The sequence below is a fragment of the Filicampus tigris genome, chromosome 7 (genome assembly GCF_054856515.1).
Source record: "Filicampus tigris isolate MCC_2025a chromosome 7, RoL_Ftig_1.0, whole genome shotgun sequence".
In the NCBI taxonomy this organism is placed as follows: domain Eukaryota; kingdom Metazoa; phylum Chordata; class Actinopteri; order Syngnathiformes; family Syngnathidae; genus Filicampus; species Filicampus tigris.
The window spans coordinates 3,487,337-3,505,705 of NC_141223.1; the positions used below are offsets into that span (position 1 = coordinate 3,487,337).

Below are 18,369 nucleotides of genomic sequence, written 5' to 3' on the forward strand. Positions count from 1 at the left end.
TGCTTTTCGGTGTTCTTATGAGCCACCTTGCAAATAAGCATGACACTTGAAATATTTGAGTTTAATCGTATTTACAAAGCAAGACGTATGTACAGTGTATTGCATCCTCAATGGGACACAGTGCAAAAAAAAAAAACAAAAAATGTTGATTCTTTTCTGCTTCATGACCCAGCTCCAAAGTTACCAGCCTTCTCTGCAATCTCCAGTGCACTTTTTAAGTTCTGATCAAATAGTTCGCACCTGGAAATACAAAATGCAAACATAATAAACTTGGCCACACAGGACAATGGGAAAAATAGAATTAAATAAAATACAAATTAAATTGAATACAAATTCCAGGTTGTATTGAGCAAAAGGTTAAAGGTGACCATGTGTACCTGATAGGCATCTCCAGTGAGTAGAATGGATTCTTTAAAGCAAAATCTGCATAGATCTCATATATTTTCCTGAGAAGAGCATCAATGCCAGCTTGTCGTGGGTCTGCCAGCACTATGAATTTTATTCCTGAGAGGACACAAAAGTTTAGCTTCATGTAGATGGTAATCTGGAAGTTTTTTTTTTTTTTTTTTAACTGGTAGGATATCAGCTTCGTGTGCCACCTGTAAGAGTCTGGAAACAGTGGAGTTTGAACACATCCGTTTCCAGCATTTCAATCCCTGAACTTCCAACCTCCGGAGACAGCTGTGATCCGATAGCAAACAACCTAGGAAACAAAAGGAGACGCAAACGTGTGAGACAATTATGAATGAAGCCAGAAATAATAACTGTGACTTACGAATGGAACATAGACGCCAGCATCAGTTTCTCATTGGAGCTGAGTCTGGCCCGTCCGAATCGAATTGACACTGGATAATTGGATTGATCTTTCAAGTACTCCAGAATGTCCTTTCCATCTGCTGTACTCTTTCCCATCACATCTATCCCATTGATGGAGAGCACTGCATGGCCCACTGGAAGACAACAACAACAACAACAATAAAATAACTTGACATACTAGACAGCAATTGAGACAGATCAACAATGCTTTTGTTCCTGGGTGTAATAAGTTTGAGCTTTGCTACACAGTAGTAACAGATAATGCACGATCGCCGTATTTTTATGCCAGGTTGTTCAGTGAAGTGTAGGAGTAGCATATAGATATAATATTCAATCCAGCATTTACTAAAACATATTGGGCTATACTGTATTCCTATTCACAATCAGGCTATGAGCTAACGTGAATGCTAGTAAGTGCTAATGTCTGAGGCATTACCTTTGATTCCGTCCCTCTGCCCAAACGACACGACCACTTTCTCGTCGTGATGCTTGAGCACCAAATCCAAAGGGTAACTAAACGTCTTTTCCGCCTCCGCTCTCGGCACGTAGTTGTCATATTGGTAAATTAAACCACCAGCCTTGTTGACTACATACACGCTGAAGATCACCATCTTTGCGACGTCTTCGGCGTCTGACAGCCGCAGTCACGTGACGACAACACGGAGGAAACAGTTACTTTTTGATTTTACAATTTCCCCCACCGTTGTAGATTTTACTCGGGTAATTATCAGAAAACGTGGTTCTGGTTGGTGCTGATAATTATTGGTGTTTCTGTTGATTCATTCGTAGGGGGAAACGGAATCACATCGAGAGAACTCAAAGTCCCATAATCCTCTACCCCACTTCCGCATATACGGGTTGTCAATTGCCTTTTCTCACGGGTTCACTTCCTTTCGCTCCGACATCTTGACGAGGAAACATGGTGAGCACAACTAGCGAGGCTTTAAACGAGTTAAAGTGAACAAATCCATGAGTTTTCTTTGACTTCCACTGCCGAATGAACAATCGGAACACACTGAGAAGCAAGTGTGCTTCGTTTCATTTTAGAAAAATGGAAGATAACGTTCAAACAGGATTAGCAGACGCTCGTTAGCTTATGTGCTAATTCCGCCACGCTTTCACAAAGCTTGTGTGCGAGAAAGCCCTATAAAATCCCCCACACAACAACACTTGCACTCCCATTATTCCTGATGATAACATGGCATATTTGCCGATGAATAATGTAACCCTGCGCTAACCTTAGGTTTTGAACTTTTTGATGCTCTTGGAGAAACCAACAAGGCCTTGCCATGCCGGTGATGTGCTCTAGTCTGCGCTAGCATCGACTAGCGGTTTGATATCACCCTCACAATTTTATGCTCAATTACTTAGGTGATTTCTTATAATCAAATGTAGCCTGCGTCTGCAAATGTAACTACTTTGATTCATCGTGTATATTCAAACTTGAAAAAAGTTGACATTTTCAGATTGGTCTGAAATTTGCAATTGGAACTGCATGCAAGTTTGTAACCGACCTTCCCCACTTTTCAGCCTCCCAAGACAGACAAGAAAAAGGACACTGGGAAGTCCAAGAAGGACAAGGATCCAGTCAACAAGTCTGGAGGCAAAGCCAAGAAGAAGGTATTGACTTGTTGTGTAGTTATGTTTCAGTGTTTCTCCTGGCAACGCGTGACTTTGTTGTGTTTGAGCAGAAGTGGTCCAAGGGAAAAGTGAGGGACAAGCTCAACAACCTGATCCTCTTCGACAAGGCCACCTACGAAAAGCTGTACAAAGAAGTTCCTAACTACAAGCTCATCACACCTGCCGTTGTGTCTGAGAGGCTGAAGATCCGTGGCTCCCTGGCCAGGAACGCCCTGCAGGAACTGCTCGCTAAAGGTGAACCTCCCGGCTTGAATTGTTTAGTTTTTTTTGTTGTTGTTTTTTTAAAATCTCAATTGAAAATCTTAAAGGGGCAAAGGACCACATCTGATGATGCACATCTAAAAGAGTGGTATCTTGAAATGTGACCACCATCCAATGAATGGTGCTTGTCAACTCCCAATTTCAAATCTTACAGCAAAATTTCTCGATTATATTTTGAAGTACAGATGGGCTTATATTCCTGCTATTGACCAAGATCCAAATCAAATTTATTAAAAAAAAGAAAAGTACAATAGTGACTGTTTGCCGGGGATTGGAACAAAAACCCTACTGAAAAATGCAATAAAGGTACTTAATAGGACTACAACTATGGGAAAAATAATCATGATTTTGAAACGGTGATTTAAACAATTCTTTGATTTCAATACTTTGTTTTTCTTCAGCTACTAAAACTCAACTGAAATATGTCACAGCCTCATGCCCATTCATCCCTGCACGCTGAATATTTCTTTTGTCAATTGCAAAATGACAAAAAAAAAAACAAGAAATAAAATAAATACATACAAATAGCAATTGAAATCAGAAATATATACCAGTTGTTCATGTAAGTTTTGGCCTCTTAGGGGCAGTGTGGTGCCGCGCATAGATGGTGTACACACTCAACAGAAGAAGTTGCAATTGAACTCTATTAATCAAACTTGTTTTTCACCATTCGGGAAGAATTTGTGACTTTAAGTAGTGTTATCTTATGTGTAGCTGTTTCTAATCGTTTGTGTGTGAATATTCATTATTTGAAGGACTATCGCTCCCAAATGGATGCTAAAATTGCTGTTAGCGTTTGAGTGGGATTCTCCATTGACTTTAGCATTAGTGCAGGTGTTATTTTAAAAAAGGAAGCATGTTTTGTATTTAAATACACAATGTGTGCTTTTTATGTTTTTAGTTGTACAGTAAACTCCAACTGGATTGTCCTGTAAGGATTTATTAGGCACACCAGAATCATATACCATACACGCTTGTTACACAAGCGAATGCCGCATTCAATGTACTTTTACATCTTGGCCGAAGCCGAAATCATGATCAAACCACCTTTTCTGCTGTTGTGGGTGGATGTTCAGCAGTTCTTTCTTTACTGCCATTTAGTGTTGCCGATGGGAAAAGGTGAACACGTAGTGAATCCAATGACGCCGACTGAAATGAGGTTTCGTGAAGTGAACTGATGTCACACGTGGCATTTGCCCCAAATTTGTGTGCCGTGAAATGCTAAACGTCCTCCAAATTGTGGAAGGAAGTTAAAATGTCGGAGCCTTCACTTGGGACTATTCCACAGTAGGACGTCCTTAGAGTCAAAATGTCCTTCCCTATTAAACCGTGGGGGATATATAGCTCTCCCAACTTTTTTTGTTCACAAATTGAGTTTGCACCCCCCTCAGTGCCGAGAACTCTGTTGGTACAATTAGATTGTTCCCTTACCCTTTTATTGAAGTTGTTCAAACTAAAAATTGGATTGAAGGGAATGATCGCAGTCTCATTTGCTACAATATTGTAACAAAACATCTCGCTTTTTCCACTGACTTTATTGCCTGTGTCCTACTTCTTAAATAATGCATGCATGCTTCTTTGCCGGAGGCCTTTTGCACTCCCATCTGCTTGGGATGCTTTTTGTGGGTGACAGTCGACATCACCCAATGGACATTGCTGCTCACGTGCTCTACACACACCATACGCCCAGATGGAACTCAGCCACTTGAAATATTTGTGCCGTCTTGTTGCAGGCATGATCAAGCTGGTGTCCAAGCACAGAGCCCAGCTCATCTACACGCGTAACACCAAGGGCGGTGATGAGGAGGCAGCAGCGGAGAAAGCATAATCAGGTAACGACCATTTTAAAAATGGATGCCCATGCGTGTTCCTTCTCAAGCCTCCTCTCACCTGCCGTCGTTTTCTCTTTCAGGTTCTCCTGTTTGTTTCCTCTGATGTGCTCTTTGTAATGGACGTTGAATAAAATGTAAAGACAAATCGTGGTTTATTTGTTTTTCTCTGCAATAGCTAAAATCCATCCCCCCGCACACACAAAAATGCAGAAGAGTATTTCAAGAATGTCATTCGTTTCTCCCAGTCAAATGTAATATTGTGATCTTCCCGCTCAGAACATCTCGCCATGCAGTAAATGTTTCTTACTTTAGATAATGGCATCCTGCTGTAGAAACGCACAAAGTGGTTCAGTTACATTCTGACGTGCATTAACGTTCGTTTATCAGGGGGGGAGAGGGGATTAGTTCCAGACCTCTGCAATAGACTACATCTGCAGTGTAGAAACCAAGTATTCATATTTTATAGTTTCATGTTCACCACCATTAACAATGCATTATATGCACGGGAGGTGCAGTATTATTCTTGTCCACTTGGGGTCACCATCAATATATTTGAAATTGAATGTGTAAAGGGTCTGCGCTGTTGAATGACAACATCATACGTATGAGTGTACTGATTAGACGATTCAATCAGTGGTACGGTGTATCCAGTTTTCTAAAGGTGTTTACTTAAAGTGGAAATCAATCCAAACAAATCTTTTTCAAGAAAAGGTTCCCAGCAGGCCCACTATTTGAAACACGGCATTCTGATTAATAGTGCGTTTGTGCAATATGAGTTGAGCCGCAAAGTCCACCCATTTTTAGCCGTCTCAGGGGGCGGCCATTTTGTTTGTTCTACCGACTGAAAATGACATTATTTTCTAAAGCTGAGCAGTGATTGGTCGTTAACTGAGCCCTGGGTAGTTGTCATGTCATTTTCAGTCGACAGAAGTGACCGCTTGGCCGCCCCTAGAGATGTGGGTTAACTCTTATTCCAACAATGCAATATTTATCAGAATGCCTTGTTTCAACTAGTGGGCTTGCATAGAACATATTCTTGAAAGAAATATGTTTCGGTTGATTTCCCCTTTAAAGATGCGCAGTGGAGTATCTACTGTACTGTACAATAACAAAAAAATGCAGTGTAGCCTACTGAACCTTAAATAATTGAACCACGATAGTGCAGCCCCCCCCCAAAAAAAACTGTCAAATGCATTTTTTTTTTTTTTTTTTTTGCCGTACAATGTTTAATTCCCACTATACTGCTGCACAGTATATTGCAGTGGTACTCAACAGCGTTTGCAAAGCACGGCCGTATATATGGACTAAAAAAAAAAAAATCTTAGCCTTACTCAAAACAGACTACACTTAGGCAGTTTAAAAGCATCTTGTGCATGGATCATATCAAACCCGCCGCCTTTTTTGGAGTTGGATCGTTTTTGCGCTGCGTTTATCTTTCAAAGCCACGGGCAGTGAAGTAACAATAAGATATTGATAAGCAGCGTCGCAGAATGAAGACCTTATCTTATGTCAGATGTTCGCTGGAGGCAGGAGAGACTCCCTGATGGATGGAGTCTGTCTGTGGCTGTCGCCTGTAGCTGCTGTTGCTCAGCCAACGATCAGCGTTGACGACTGACTTTCTCATTTTAACAAGGAAAAACATTTTGGTCTGCGTTTTCGACACGCGCAAAGCATTTTGCTCTCTGAATGACTCAGGATGGTGTGCATTTTATTGCGTGATCCCTCCCGTTTTTTACTCTTCACTTTTCTGGGGCACGGCCTGGTTCGCACGTCCGCTTGACAGTCGAGAGGTGCGACATCGAATTTTGCTCATGCTGTATGGGGTTGCCACGGCAACAATTGAAACGCTGTTCTTGTAACAAATGCCAGCGTGGAATCGTGATGATTTTTTTAAGGTCAAATAATATTGCTTTAAAGAGCACCACTACCGACTACAGTACGTGCAGCGATTCCATCCGTTTCTCACAGTAATTAGCAACAAGGATTTAACAAGGTTGGAAAGACCAATATGCAACACTTTTAAGTGTGTTTACATTTTCAAATGATCACTCGTACAACGTTCCTAGGAAATTACAATGTCTCATCATCGGTGAGCTATTTTCAGAACAAGCTCACATCCTTGGGGTCACCGACCTGTTGCCCATTCGCGAACTAGGATTTTTTTTTCATGGGGGGGGGGGGGTCCACACAGCAAACATTTTTTTTTCGCAAACCCTAAAAATTCTTCAGAAAATACTGATAAAAATGTATTATATGCTATTATGATAGGAGGAAATATGGAAAAAAATTCTTGGAAAAAAAATCTGAAAATACCCAAAAGTCAATTATCTGGTCTGGTATCAGGGGGAGGGGGTTCAAGAATATTTCAGTGGGGGGCAGTGCCCCTGCGTACCACCCCCCCCCCCCCAGCTCTGCCAGTGCTGTTGCCCACCAGCAGCATGTTGGTGACCCCAGCTTTGGATGCAACAAGATGGCGGAAAAGCACTACTTTTTTGTATTAGACAGGGCTAAGGCCTGTCTAAATGAACGGATTAATGTCATTTCGAATTCGTTTGTTTCTAAACTGGTCCTTATATGTAACCACTCTGTGGCGGAAAAAAAAAAGGTTGATGACTGCTGATTTAAGGTACAACAGCGAAAAAAAAACGTGCTCAATGTGCACTGACCACAAGCCTCCCTCCCTCCCTTCCTCGTTGCCTCCCTCTCTCGCACTCCCTCTCTCAAATATTCCAGTGGAGCAGAGTGAGAGGCAGAGTAGGTCGGCGGGGCAGCGGGAGCGCCGTCTGGTGTCAGGCGCGGCGCAAAAGTGGATTTACGGGCCGCAGCTGTTGAGCGGCTGTCAGACGTGTGCGAGGAGCTCCGCCGCTGCTCGTCGAGATCGTCTTACGCAGAAAACAGGGCGAGAGAGCGAGCGAGCCTCGCCACGACCGCGGTGAGTACTCTTGTTGTTTTCCCTTTCCAATCTTGCGTGTGTCACTTAGTCTCTCTCGTGTGACATTTGAACTCTTTTTTTTTTTTTTTTTTCTTTCTCCGGGACACCTCCACGCCTCACATTGAGCTCTAACGGCACACAAGTTAACAGTGTTACCATACAAGGGCAGCGATACTAAAATAACTTTGAACAAACGCAATGTCAGTGTGAGTTATATATTGAGTTGGTGGTTGAATGTGCCCATGAGCCAAACCACTCAAGTGTGTTCAAATGCGTGTGTTGTGTCCTGTTGTGTCTTTTCTAAAATGTACTTACAATACAATACAGAGTCCTCTATTTATAGAAGCTAAGACAGCCGAGTGAACGACGGCAAGTCCAACTGCTTGAGGGGATAGTTTTGACCGAATCCTTTCAGGACTTTTTCATTCATGGTTCCGGAATCGTCTTCGTTTATGTGGTCGGGTCCAGGTTTTGCTCTTTTTCAGGCTTAATGTTGGTGAACACGAAGGAGTATTAGTTGTAAAGCGTGACAATGCAAAATTACCAGGACAATGTCATAATATTACAATGAGCAGTTGTAATGATGCAAGAAAAGGATGTGCCATTCCTGACATAAAGTAATGAAAAAAAGTCGAAAGCTGCAAGAATGACGACGTAACGTCAGAATAAAAACATTTTTGGAGAAAGTAGTTGTAAGTCTGGCATCAAGAATAAAGCGTTGCAATTTTAAGTCCACGTAATAAGCAGCTTGGATAATAGATGGATGGATGTTGTAAAGTTGCAGTTATAAAGTTACAATTTTACAAGTCACACTGTCCAATAAAAAAATGGCATTGTTGCAAGAATAAAGTCATAGACCTACAAAATGTAGGTCACTTACGTAGAGTATTTTTCCTCTGTACTATGTACAGGCTAAAATGAGTGTTCCTCATGCGCTTTATGTGGATGTATGTTGGTGTGTATATACGTGTGTATACACACATAGTTACTGCGTATATTTACATAGGTTTGATCCTGAATGTTTGCCGTTAATGTTATACATCAATGGCTACATTATGCCGCCGTCTCTGCGTGACCTATAACTTTGCTGCTGTAACACTGAACATTTCCCCACTGTGGGATCAATAAAGGCCTTCTTATTCTTATTCTTATGTGGAAAAATGTGATGTTAGCCTGTTACACAGAAAAAGGTTTTACAGATATGCTGTCTATGAAAATAGAGTCCATAGAATTATAATTTAGAGGACTACATTTCCCTTTCATCTTTTTGGGGTGTTTGCATTGACCCGTGGTTCTCAGTACCACCTCCAATATTTCATTAGAATACGCCTGCATAGTTGGCTCAAGTGTTCATCAAAAACATACGAGGTTCTATTCTTTAAAAATATATTTATTATTATTGAAAACCAGTCAACACAATGTGAACAGTTTGAACATCAACGCTCTGAAAAACAAATGTTGTGAAAAAATGTAATGATTCAGTTGAAACGTGTTGCACCAAAAAATGCGAGTGATAATTTTACCAAAATAAATGTTTGATAACTGAATGTTCTAAAAGCTAAGATACACATTTATTGCCCTTAAAAGTCACATGGAATCGAACCGTAATGATAATTTAATTCATTGTTATGCGAACGTGCCACACTTTGAGAATTTGTGCCAAAGACGACCAGTCTGTCCACACTTCCGTGGCTGGCAAGCTTCAAAATAAAAGCATAGACTTGAGGAAAAAGATTTTCCTTGAAAATGTCAACTCGTCTTCCTCAAACTGAGCATTCCAGGCAGCCTTGGAAGCTCAGGGAGTGTTTTTGTTTGGTTGCTAAGGAAAGGTTCCGAGCGCGTGTGTGGAAGCAGCCAGACGACGCAGTGTAACGAGTGAAGAGCTCATCTTATTGAAAACAACGCTTCCTGGCGCCATTCCTTCTTTATGTCTTCATTCTCATTTTGCGATCGTTAAGACAAATATATAATGATAAATGACTTCATCATGTTACAACTTGATTTTCACATTAGTACAACTTCACTCAAGTAACATGACAACTTTCTTTTTTCCCATAACATGCTGCATCATAATTGTGCAATTTTATGTGTTCAAGTTTTTTTTTTTTTACAACCTTATATTTGACGAAGGACACCTTTCTTGTCATTATCGTACAACTTTCTGCATTTTTATGACTTAATTCATGAAATATTGTTATATATGTATTTATATATGGATGCATGTTAGTAATATAACGTTTTCTCTACTCGTGTAATTATTTCTTTTGCCTCTAAAATGATCAAATCGTTACATTTTTGGTAATCAAGATTTTTGGGTAATATTAATTATTTGGGGGAAATAATAACTTTCTTGTCATATCCTATGAAACATTTTTGTTTTGAGGGTGTGCCATTATCTTATAAGCGAACACTCAAGACATGCATTGCACACATGTACCTTCTGTGCAGTCTTCTCGTGCTTCCTAATGCAGATTAATGGTTAAAAAAAAAAAAAAAAAAACATTGGTGCATTATTTGGCTTCTGAGTCTGAGGTAAATGTGTCCCCGTGGCTGCTTGTTGTCACCGTGTGCAATGCTGACAGTGTGCTGACTGGAGGCCAGGCCGCGTTGATGCATCTGGACCTCCATCTGCCTTTGCATCAGCTACTTGTGTGCACTTTGTTTTATATGGCGCACAGGAGCCGGCCTCTGCTCTCGAATGAAGCACATTTGACTTTCCCTTTTCGTGTGAAACTGCTGGTAAAGCTGTCAAGCTTTGCACTGGCTCAGATATGCAATGGGCGTGCCGGAGCACACTTATACACTTCGGAATGCTCAAAGGTTACTTTTCCGGCCCCAAAATGTGTGTCGGCTGATGTTCGTTTGGATTTACATCTTTCAATTTGATAATGGCGAACCAGCTCATACACAAGCCCGTTTTACGAACAATCTAATGAATCCATTAACATTTTTTACTTTGTGAATAGATTTATGACTTTATCCTTGTCAAATGATGTTTGGTTTTCTTTTTTACTGTCTCCTTGTAAAAGTATGCTTTATTCTCACAATAATATATTTTATTATGTCATATATATGTATATTAGTGCTGTCAAGCGATTCCAATTTTTAAGTAATTAATCGCAAAACCTTCCATAAATGATCGAGATGAATCACATTTTTCAAACGCAATTTTCTACGAAGCTTGTAACAGATATTTATGAAGTAAAATCTTGGAATGAATATGGATTTTTTTTTTAAAGCATATTTCGACTCAAAGACTGTTCAAATAGCTTTCTTTGATCCTTGAATACGATTATTTCCCTGTAAAATACAACCGCTGAACGATACACCAAAGACGTACGACTAACATGGTATTTGAATTTGGCTTTGCAAAGTGCACAAATTATTTTGGATTTCCCCAATGAGCCGTCGAGAAACTTTTTAAAGTAAACCTACATAAAAGTCCATCTTTGCGTCAGTGACTCTCCTCTAAGTTTGGCCGCAAATTGAGCAGAGGGAAGCTGCCACAGGAAGTAAATCAAACTGAGTTAACTGAGTTCATTTTTATTTTCTTACTGCGTTATAAAATTTAAATTAGTCTCCAAAGTGAAGTCTTTCTCTTGTGCCTTTGTGTTTGTTCAAGCGAGTATCCTGATGATGTACGTTGTGGTCGGCAGATAGCAGATGGTGGGCGAGCAGTATGAGAGAAGCACAGAGGGCAGCGGCGTGCCCGCGCCCGTGCCCGAGCACATCTACAAGGTTGGCATCTATGGCTGGCGGAAGCGCTGCCTCTACCTGTTTGTCCTGCTGCTCGTCATCATCCTGGTGGTCAACCTGGCCCTCACCATTTGGATCTTCAGGGTCATGTGGTTCAACTCGGTACGTGCCACTCGCTTTGAAGCCCGGGGTGGCTTTTCGGAGACGTCGCTAATTTACTAAGTCACAGTAGGTGTGACATGGCCCATGTGGTCCAGTGGTCATTTCCTAACCTGAAGGTTGTTTGTACCTTCCTCGAACCTTGTGTGACTTTTTTAAATGAACGAATACAATGCCAAGTAAAATGGACTGAAAAAAATCTGCTCGTAAGTGAGAAAACTTGAATCATTTTTCTTCTAGTACCGTATTTTCCGGACTATAAGCCGCTACTCTAGGTTTTCAATCATGCAGTTTATATAAAAGTGCGGCTATTCTGTGGATTTTTCTTCCACCTCTAGGGGCGCTCTAACCGGAATTAGAATCAAAACTAAGAAAAAAAATCAATGCAAAGAAGAATACGCTACTTAAGTAGGTGGAACATGGACGACAAATGACAAGCAGTTATTTATTTATAAATCCTCGCCCCTTCATCAAGGCCATCGATCATACTATCCAGGAAGGAAACCCCACTACTGCACGCAAGCGTAGCGTCAATGAATCTATGGTGAGACGTTGGAGGCGGCAGCAAGAAGTGAAATGAAGTATAAGTACTTCTCTTGGTTCTCTTCCGTTTTAATCAGCAAAGTTGTTGCTGTGTTAAAAGGCACTGTTAGGAAAGAATCTGTTCAGGAACATTCATGTACATTTACAGTCCAAAAGAGTTCTGTAAATGCAGTAAATATCACATTTCTCAACATAGAAAGGTGCGGCTTATAACCCGTGTCGTTTTTTCATTATTATTTTTTTTAAATAGAGGAGATGCATCTTATATAAAGATGCGGCGTCTGGTCCAGAAAATACGGTAAATAAATCTGCGAATCTTTTTCCGTTTAAAATCGACTCTGTTTAGACCGGGGCCAAATATCGTCCTTTTAGAGTAAAAAGTGCTGTGAAATTTCCTGCGTAGTTGTACGTCTTGGACGTTATCATCTCAGAGCAAAAAATAGCCTTCTCAAGTTACCCCCGATCACTTGACAGCACTAACTGACTGCGTGTCCCGCGTGAGCTCAGGAAGGAATGGGCCTCCTGCAAGTCCACTCGGATGGCGTCAAGTTGGACGAGGGCGAATCTGAGTTCCTGTTGCCCCTCTACGCTGAGGAGATCCACTCCAGAGAAGTACGTGACCTTTCTCTGCTCCCTTTCCCCCCTCCCTGCTAATTAAGCCGTGCGGCAAAGTTGTGATTATTCCCTCTGTGCTGAAGCAAAGTTCCCGCCCTGCCCGGTTGTCGGAATGTGTGCGTCCTTGCTTTGTGGAAAACTCTTTTTTTGGATGGCGACCAATCTCCCGAAGTCTCCCGCCGCGCGCCTGCTCTCGCAGCGAGCTTCCGATGAACCTCAAGGATGTTTGCGGTGGAAACGTGGTTTAGGGCCCGCCTGCCAGCAGCACATGGGAACACTTTGCTGCAGTTGTTTACATGTTATGGGTTTTCTTGCCCATGGCAGCTTCTCTGACTTTAAAGACGTCATTATCAAGACATGTCTTATGCGTTTGTTGCTTGGATTCAGCGAGTACCCTCGCTGTTAAATGCTTCCTGCTTGAGCATATCGTAACAGTACATTCAAAAAAATCAACTCTTCACATTCACAACGATGGCACGATTTAGCATCTTGAAAGAGCCTAACGTGCGTGTTTTTGGAATGCGGGTGGAATCTGGAGTAGCGCCGGAAAACCCACGCAAGCATGCGGAAAACATGCAAACTCAAAGGCCTCTCGACGGTTAAGGCGGGTCTCCGGCCGCGCCGACCCAAAATGGCTGCTCTTTCTCCGATCTTGATTAAGTCCAGATTTTTTTTTCCTCATATATTCCCTTTTATTAAAAGGACAATTGACCTTAAAGAAACAATGTCATATGTCAGTTTTTGTTGATTATGGCGGCGCCATGTGGACAAAAGCGGTAGTGTTTTGAAAAAAGTCAACCACATTTCCCATGTCGTGAAATTATGAGGGACCGTTAGGGACAGAATTCAGGAATAGCTCTGACACTTACTATTGAAATGCTTTCATACACACTAGTGAAATTTATGTTGCTCATAATCACGAGTGAAAAGCGCTTATACACACTGGTGAAATGCGTGGTAGTTTTTTTCCCCCCAAAACGCTTTTTGTTTTTGTTTTTGTGAATAGATAGTTTTTGTTATAATAGAAACAAAGTGTTAGCATCATGTTGAATGCTGATTGCATCATTCAAAGGCATTGTTTGATAGGAAAAGAAACTACCATGTATAGTAACACATTTTTTGTGAAAAAAACCCCGACTAGTACACTAGTGTGTATGAAAGTGTTTCACTTGCATGAAAGCGTTTCACGTGTGTATGGAAGCGTTTCACTAGCGTGTACGAAAGCATTTCACTAGCCTGTATGAGCGCATTTCACTTGTGTTTATGAGCAACAAAAAGTTCACTAGTGTGTATGAGAGCGTTTCACCAGTGTGTATGAAAGCATTTCACTAGCGTGCATGAGCGCATTTTCACTAGTGTTTATGAGCAACATAAATTTCACTAGCAACATAAATTTCACTAGTGTGTATGAAAGCCTTTCAGTAGTGAGTGTGAGAGGGGTTCTGTTTTTTTTTCATATGAAATCCTGAGCTCCCGCTGGCCTGCAAGTTGAACTGAATTACAATTCTATTTCCAGTGGCTGTGTGACAGATGAATAGCAATGAGATAATGAATCTAATTTTGTTCAAGCAATACTTTTTTTTTTTGTGTGTGTGTTTTGGGGCTTCTGCCATGACGTTCGAATCGACTTCCATCCTTATAGCGAAAGGAGGAATTGAGTATGCCGTAAAGCAATTCAGGACGTTTGGTTTTTTTTTTTTTGTGTGCGAGGGTTGCTCCCATCCTCCTCAAAGTTGCTTAGTGCCATAACAAAAATCCCATTCAACTACTTGTGAGTCATTGTCGAGGTCGCATTCTTGCCCAGTGCTGCTTTAATTTTTATGTTGAAAAACCTGTAATGGTGATCATTAAGAGGATGCCCAAATGCCATTTGGGGTTGTCCACTAAGCAAGGTGCACAACAAAAAATGATGGTGAGTCAGTATACAGTTGCCCAATGGAGTTCCTCCTGTAAGAAAAGACATAAAGCAACAGTATATAATAACATGGATCTTGTACGCAGCTGTGCTTGGCTTGTATTAAGGAAAAATCGGAATTCCTTTCATTCCAGGACTCTCCACTACTTGTACACTCAGATACGGAAAAAGTTGACCTCAATGCCCGCGATGAGAACGGCGACGTCACAGGGAGGATGTCTGTGGGTAAGAAACTGAAAGGGAGGGCGCCGCCAGAATAAACTCAACCCACTCACCCATCCACGTGCGGGGGGCAAAGTCAGTCAGTCTTTTGTCAGCATTTTGTCAGTGATCCTAACAAGTAACATTAAAAAGTAGCGCTCGTTACACAATGAGCTGGATTTGTGTTTGTTTATCTGACCTAAAGACAAAAGACTGGGCTCTCTGAAACGGTTGAATTTATATTTTGTATTTCAGCGTCTGGATAATACCATGGCCCGATAATCAACCTCTTATTTATGTCGTTTCTTTATCTGTAAACAGTATATGCACTGATGGTGTGGTTTTGAATTGTCATAACTGCCATTTCAGGTCCAAAACAGGTTGAAGGACACACTCCAAACATGCTCATCAGCTCCTCCGATGGCAAGATGCTCTTCTCTGCAGATGGCAAACAGGCTGCGATTGGACCAGACAAATTGCGCATCACAGGTACAAAGAAATTCACGAAATTATGTAAAAGCATATTGGTGTGCACGTGTGTGTGTGTGTGTGTGTGAGAGAGAGAGATTTTTTCGATGAGTCAATAAATCAAATTTAAAAAATCACGTTTTAATTTCATTTCATTTCACATTCCAATTGACAGTCCAAAAATGGGCAAATATAAATGAACTATGATTCAGTCACCGGTTTGGTTTGTAACATGTCACAAAAGCAGGCTAAATATGTCGATCATTGTTTTCCAACATAAAAAGCTAATGTTTGGATTCAACACATTATTTTTGTCCGGCCAGAAGCTGAAATTTTGAGGATTTGGAAAATTGTACTTAAAAAAAAAAAAAAGCAATCCAAACGATTAGTCGACTATCAAAAATAATGATCGATTCCATTAACTCATCTTAACCCCCCAAATCGACAAATATGAAAAAATGATGAAAGCACATTGTCATGTCATGATGTCATGACAGCTCTTCTCTCCTTTTGCCACCGTGCGTGTCGATGCTTCTGTGGATCACTGACCTCACGCACCGTGTTGGCCGATTAATGTCGAGGGGGGTTGTCGGCCGCTGGCTACGTTACGCCCGGGGTCACTTTAATGCACACAGCACAGTCGTCCAAATAACGCCCGCGCAGCCCGAACCGAGCAAGCGCGTTTGGCTCCGCATCGTGATTGTTTCATTGACTCCGCTGTCGCCCTTCATTTGTCTCCCGCTCGCATCTGCTCGTTGACTTGAGTCAAACTGAGCCGAGGTCATCTCCACTCCTCTTCCCACATGGCTGCAGGCCCGACAAGGCAACTCACTTTGAATAATGCGGCGTTGCGAAATATCGACACACCTGGTCGCCACTTCTGCCGGAGGTCTTTTTGAGAGTGGGATTTAAAAAAAATAAATAAAAAAATAAAAAAATGACCCTCAAGGGCCACCATAGTTCTTGCTCATGTTTGACCAAAGCAGGCGAACCGTCAAAACGATTTAGAGTTGTGGTGGCCCGTGGCGCCGCGCATCGCGTCATTGTTTACACACTTTGAGAAGCAAATGGCTGCTCTGTGTTCAATATATGAAAAGTACGGAAACCGCGTTGTTCATTTCTTCACTGTCAGGTCCTGAAGGAGCGCTGTTCCAACATTCGGTGGAGGTTCCCCTCCTCAAGTCGGAGCTCTTTAAAGACCTGAGGTGAGCGCTCCAGTCGCATCGGCTGTCGTCAATCCCAATCGCCACCTTGACTGACGCTGGACGCTGCTCTTCCAAGATAATGGAATGTTTTCCTTTTCATGGCCATTCAAGGTTAGAGTCTCCCACTCGTTCGCTCACTATGGACGCTCCGAAGGGAGTTCATTTAAAAGCCTTGGCTGGAAACATTGAAGTGGCTTCCAACATGGACGTTGTCCTGCAGTCCAGCGTGGGACTGGTAAGGAAAACGCACTTCTCTCACTAAAATGTCAAACATGTATGGTTAGTGGAAAGAGTGGTGGGGTATTTTTATTTTTTTTTTTAATCCAGGAAAACTGCTGAGGTCTCTTGTTGCTGGGCAGAATTCATAAGGCTGAGTTACAACTGGTCTAATAAAACAAATGTTAAGTCCCAGTCACGCCCAATTGGCTAACAAATTCGGGGCACTATAAAACAACGTGCGTCTGAACAGACATTAGACAGGAAGGGAGACTCAAACAAAGGAAACTGAAAAATCAATTATACACAATACTTTCACAACTAAGCTCGATATTTAATGTAAAATTCATGGGAAGTCAAGAAAACAGAAACCACCACATTTTTTTTTTTTTTTTAATTCCAAAATTGGACATACGTGTTTGTCTCAGTGACGATATATTGTACAAGACAAATTGATGGCTTACTAGCTTTGAAATCAGACCTCAAGGATAATAGTTTGTTGAATTATTGTTCACGTTACTGTAAAAAGCATTAAAAAAAAAACAAACAAAAAAAAACATTATTTATTACACATGACAATTTAAAATTTCGGTTCAGGGAAGGGTCACAGAAGTTGATACACATGATTTGCTTTCGTGGGCCACATAAAATGAGGCGGCGGGCCGGATCCGGCCCTCGGGCCTCGACTTTTAACACCTGTGCTATACCGCTTCCCTGAGAGCTCAACCCACCAGTTCCACTCTGACTCTGGCATTAAAAAAATGTTCCTCATGGCTGTCCTCCTCTGCTGTCCAGTTGGTGCTGGACGCCGAAACGGTGCGCATGGCCAATCTGCCCCAGAGCCAAGGAGGAGTTTCCGGAAATGCCCAGGGTCTCTTTGAGGTGTGCATGTGTCCCAGTGGAAAGCTCTTTCTGTCCAAAGCTGGCGTCACCTCCACTTGCAGTGATAACCAGGAGTGCTAAGATGTGTGTGCGTGTGTGTGTGTGTGTTTTTTTTCCTGCAGGCTACAAGCACAAATGTTTTTTTTGTTGTTTTTTTTTTAACACTTGAATCTTGTGTGGATCACAGTGCTAAGAGCCCCACCAGCAGGGGGAGTTGCAGTTGCACGAGGATGGGCTAGATTTATACACATGCTCACACGCGCACACAGACACACACACACACACACACACACACACACACACACACACACACACACACAGACACACGAATATCATGGCTGGGCAATGAGGAGCTGCTTTACAGCTTACATCCTATGCAATATAATCTTGTGGTGCAATAAAATGTGACACATGTAAAGAAAGGGCTTGGAGTGAACAGATTAGCTGTGATTTGGGTGATTTCTTAGATTTTGATGCTCCTGAAAGAGGGAAGTCAACCCAAACATATTTTTTCCAGAATAAGTTCTATACAGGCCCACTAGTTGAAACATGGCATTCTGATAACTATTGCGTTTGTGGAATAAGAGTTAATCCACCCGTTTTTAGCCAGCTCAGGGGGCGGCCATTTTGTCACTTTCTGTCGAGTGAAAATGACATCACAACTGCTCAGGGCTCAGATAACGACCAATCATGGCTCACCTGTTTTCTGAAGCTGAGCCATGATTGGTCGTTATCTGAGCCCTGAGGGTCTGTGATGTCATTTTTAGTTGACAGAGGTAACAAAATGGCCACCCACAGAGGTGGCTAAAAACGGGTGGATTAACTCTTATTCCACAAACTCAATAGTTATCAGAATGCCGTGTTTCAACCAGTGGGCCTGCTGGGAACATATGAAAAAATATGTTTGGGTTGACCTCTCTAAGCTTTGTGTTTTGGTTTGGTATTTAGCATGTTACTTGATTGTGGGAAAATGATGTATTCATTCAG

General features: G+C 41.7%; 3 protein-coding genes across 5 annotated transcripts; 2 read left to right on the forward strand and 1 right to left on the reverse strand.

Moving 5' to 3' along the window:
- Positions 1-46: 46 nt before the first annotated feature.
- Positions 47-1,615, reverse strand: trappc4 (trafficking protein particle complex subunit 4). Its single transcript, XM_086036916.1, has 5 exons — positions 1,253-1,615; positions 776-950; positions 600-703; positions 378-504; positions 47-240 (listed from the first exon to the last, which is right to left on the reverse strand). The coding sequence occupies exons 1-5, from the start codon at positions 1,425-1,427 to the stop codon at positions 162-164; spliced, it is 660 nt and encodes a 219-aa protein (XP_085893042.1). The 5' UTR covers positions 1,428-1,615; the 3' UTR covers positions 47-161.
- rps25 (ribosomal protein S25) lies at positions 1,615-4,695 on the forward strand. Its single transcript, XM_086036917.1, has 5 exons — positions 1,615-1,738; positions 2,347-2,436; positions 2,508-2,691; positions 4,452-4,550; positions 4,631-4,695. The coding sequence occupies exons 1-4, from the start codon at positions 1,736-1,738 to the stop codon at positions 4,544-4,546; spliced, it is 372 nt and encodes a 123-aa protein (XP_085893043.1). The 5' UTR covers positions 1,615-1,735; the 3' UTR covers positions 4,547-4,550; positions 4,631-4,695.
- A 2,607-nt stretch (positions 4,696-7,302) lies between these two features.
- sgcg (sarcoglycan, gamma) lies at positions 7,303-17,954 on the forward strand. Of its 3 annotated transcripts, none has more exons than XM_086034878.1 (8): positions 7,303-7,482; positions 11,105-11,340; positions 12,388-12,492; positions 14,545-14,635; positions 14,981-15,100; positions 16,212-16,284; positions 16,396-16,519; positions 17,296-17,954. In XM_086034878.1, the coding sequence occupies exons 2-8, from the start codon at positions 11,146-11,148 to the stop codon at positions 17,461-17,463; spliced, it is 876 nt and encodes a 291-aa protein (XP_085891004.1). In that variant the 5' UTR covers positions 7,303-7,482; positions 11,105-11,145; the 3' UTR covers positions 17,464-17,954. The 3 variants fall into 3 exon arrangements, with proteins under 3 accessions (XP_085891004.1, XP_085891003.1, XP_085891005.1); XM_086034877.1 differs by having other exon boundaries at positions 11,139-11,340; XM_086034879.1 differs by having other exon boundaries at positions 11,143-11,340.
- Positions 17,955-18,369: the final 415 nt, after the last annotated feature.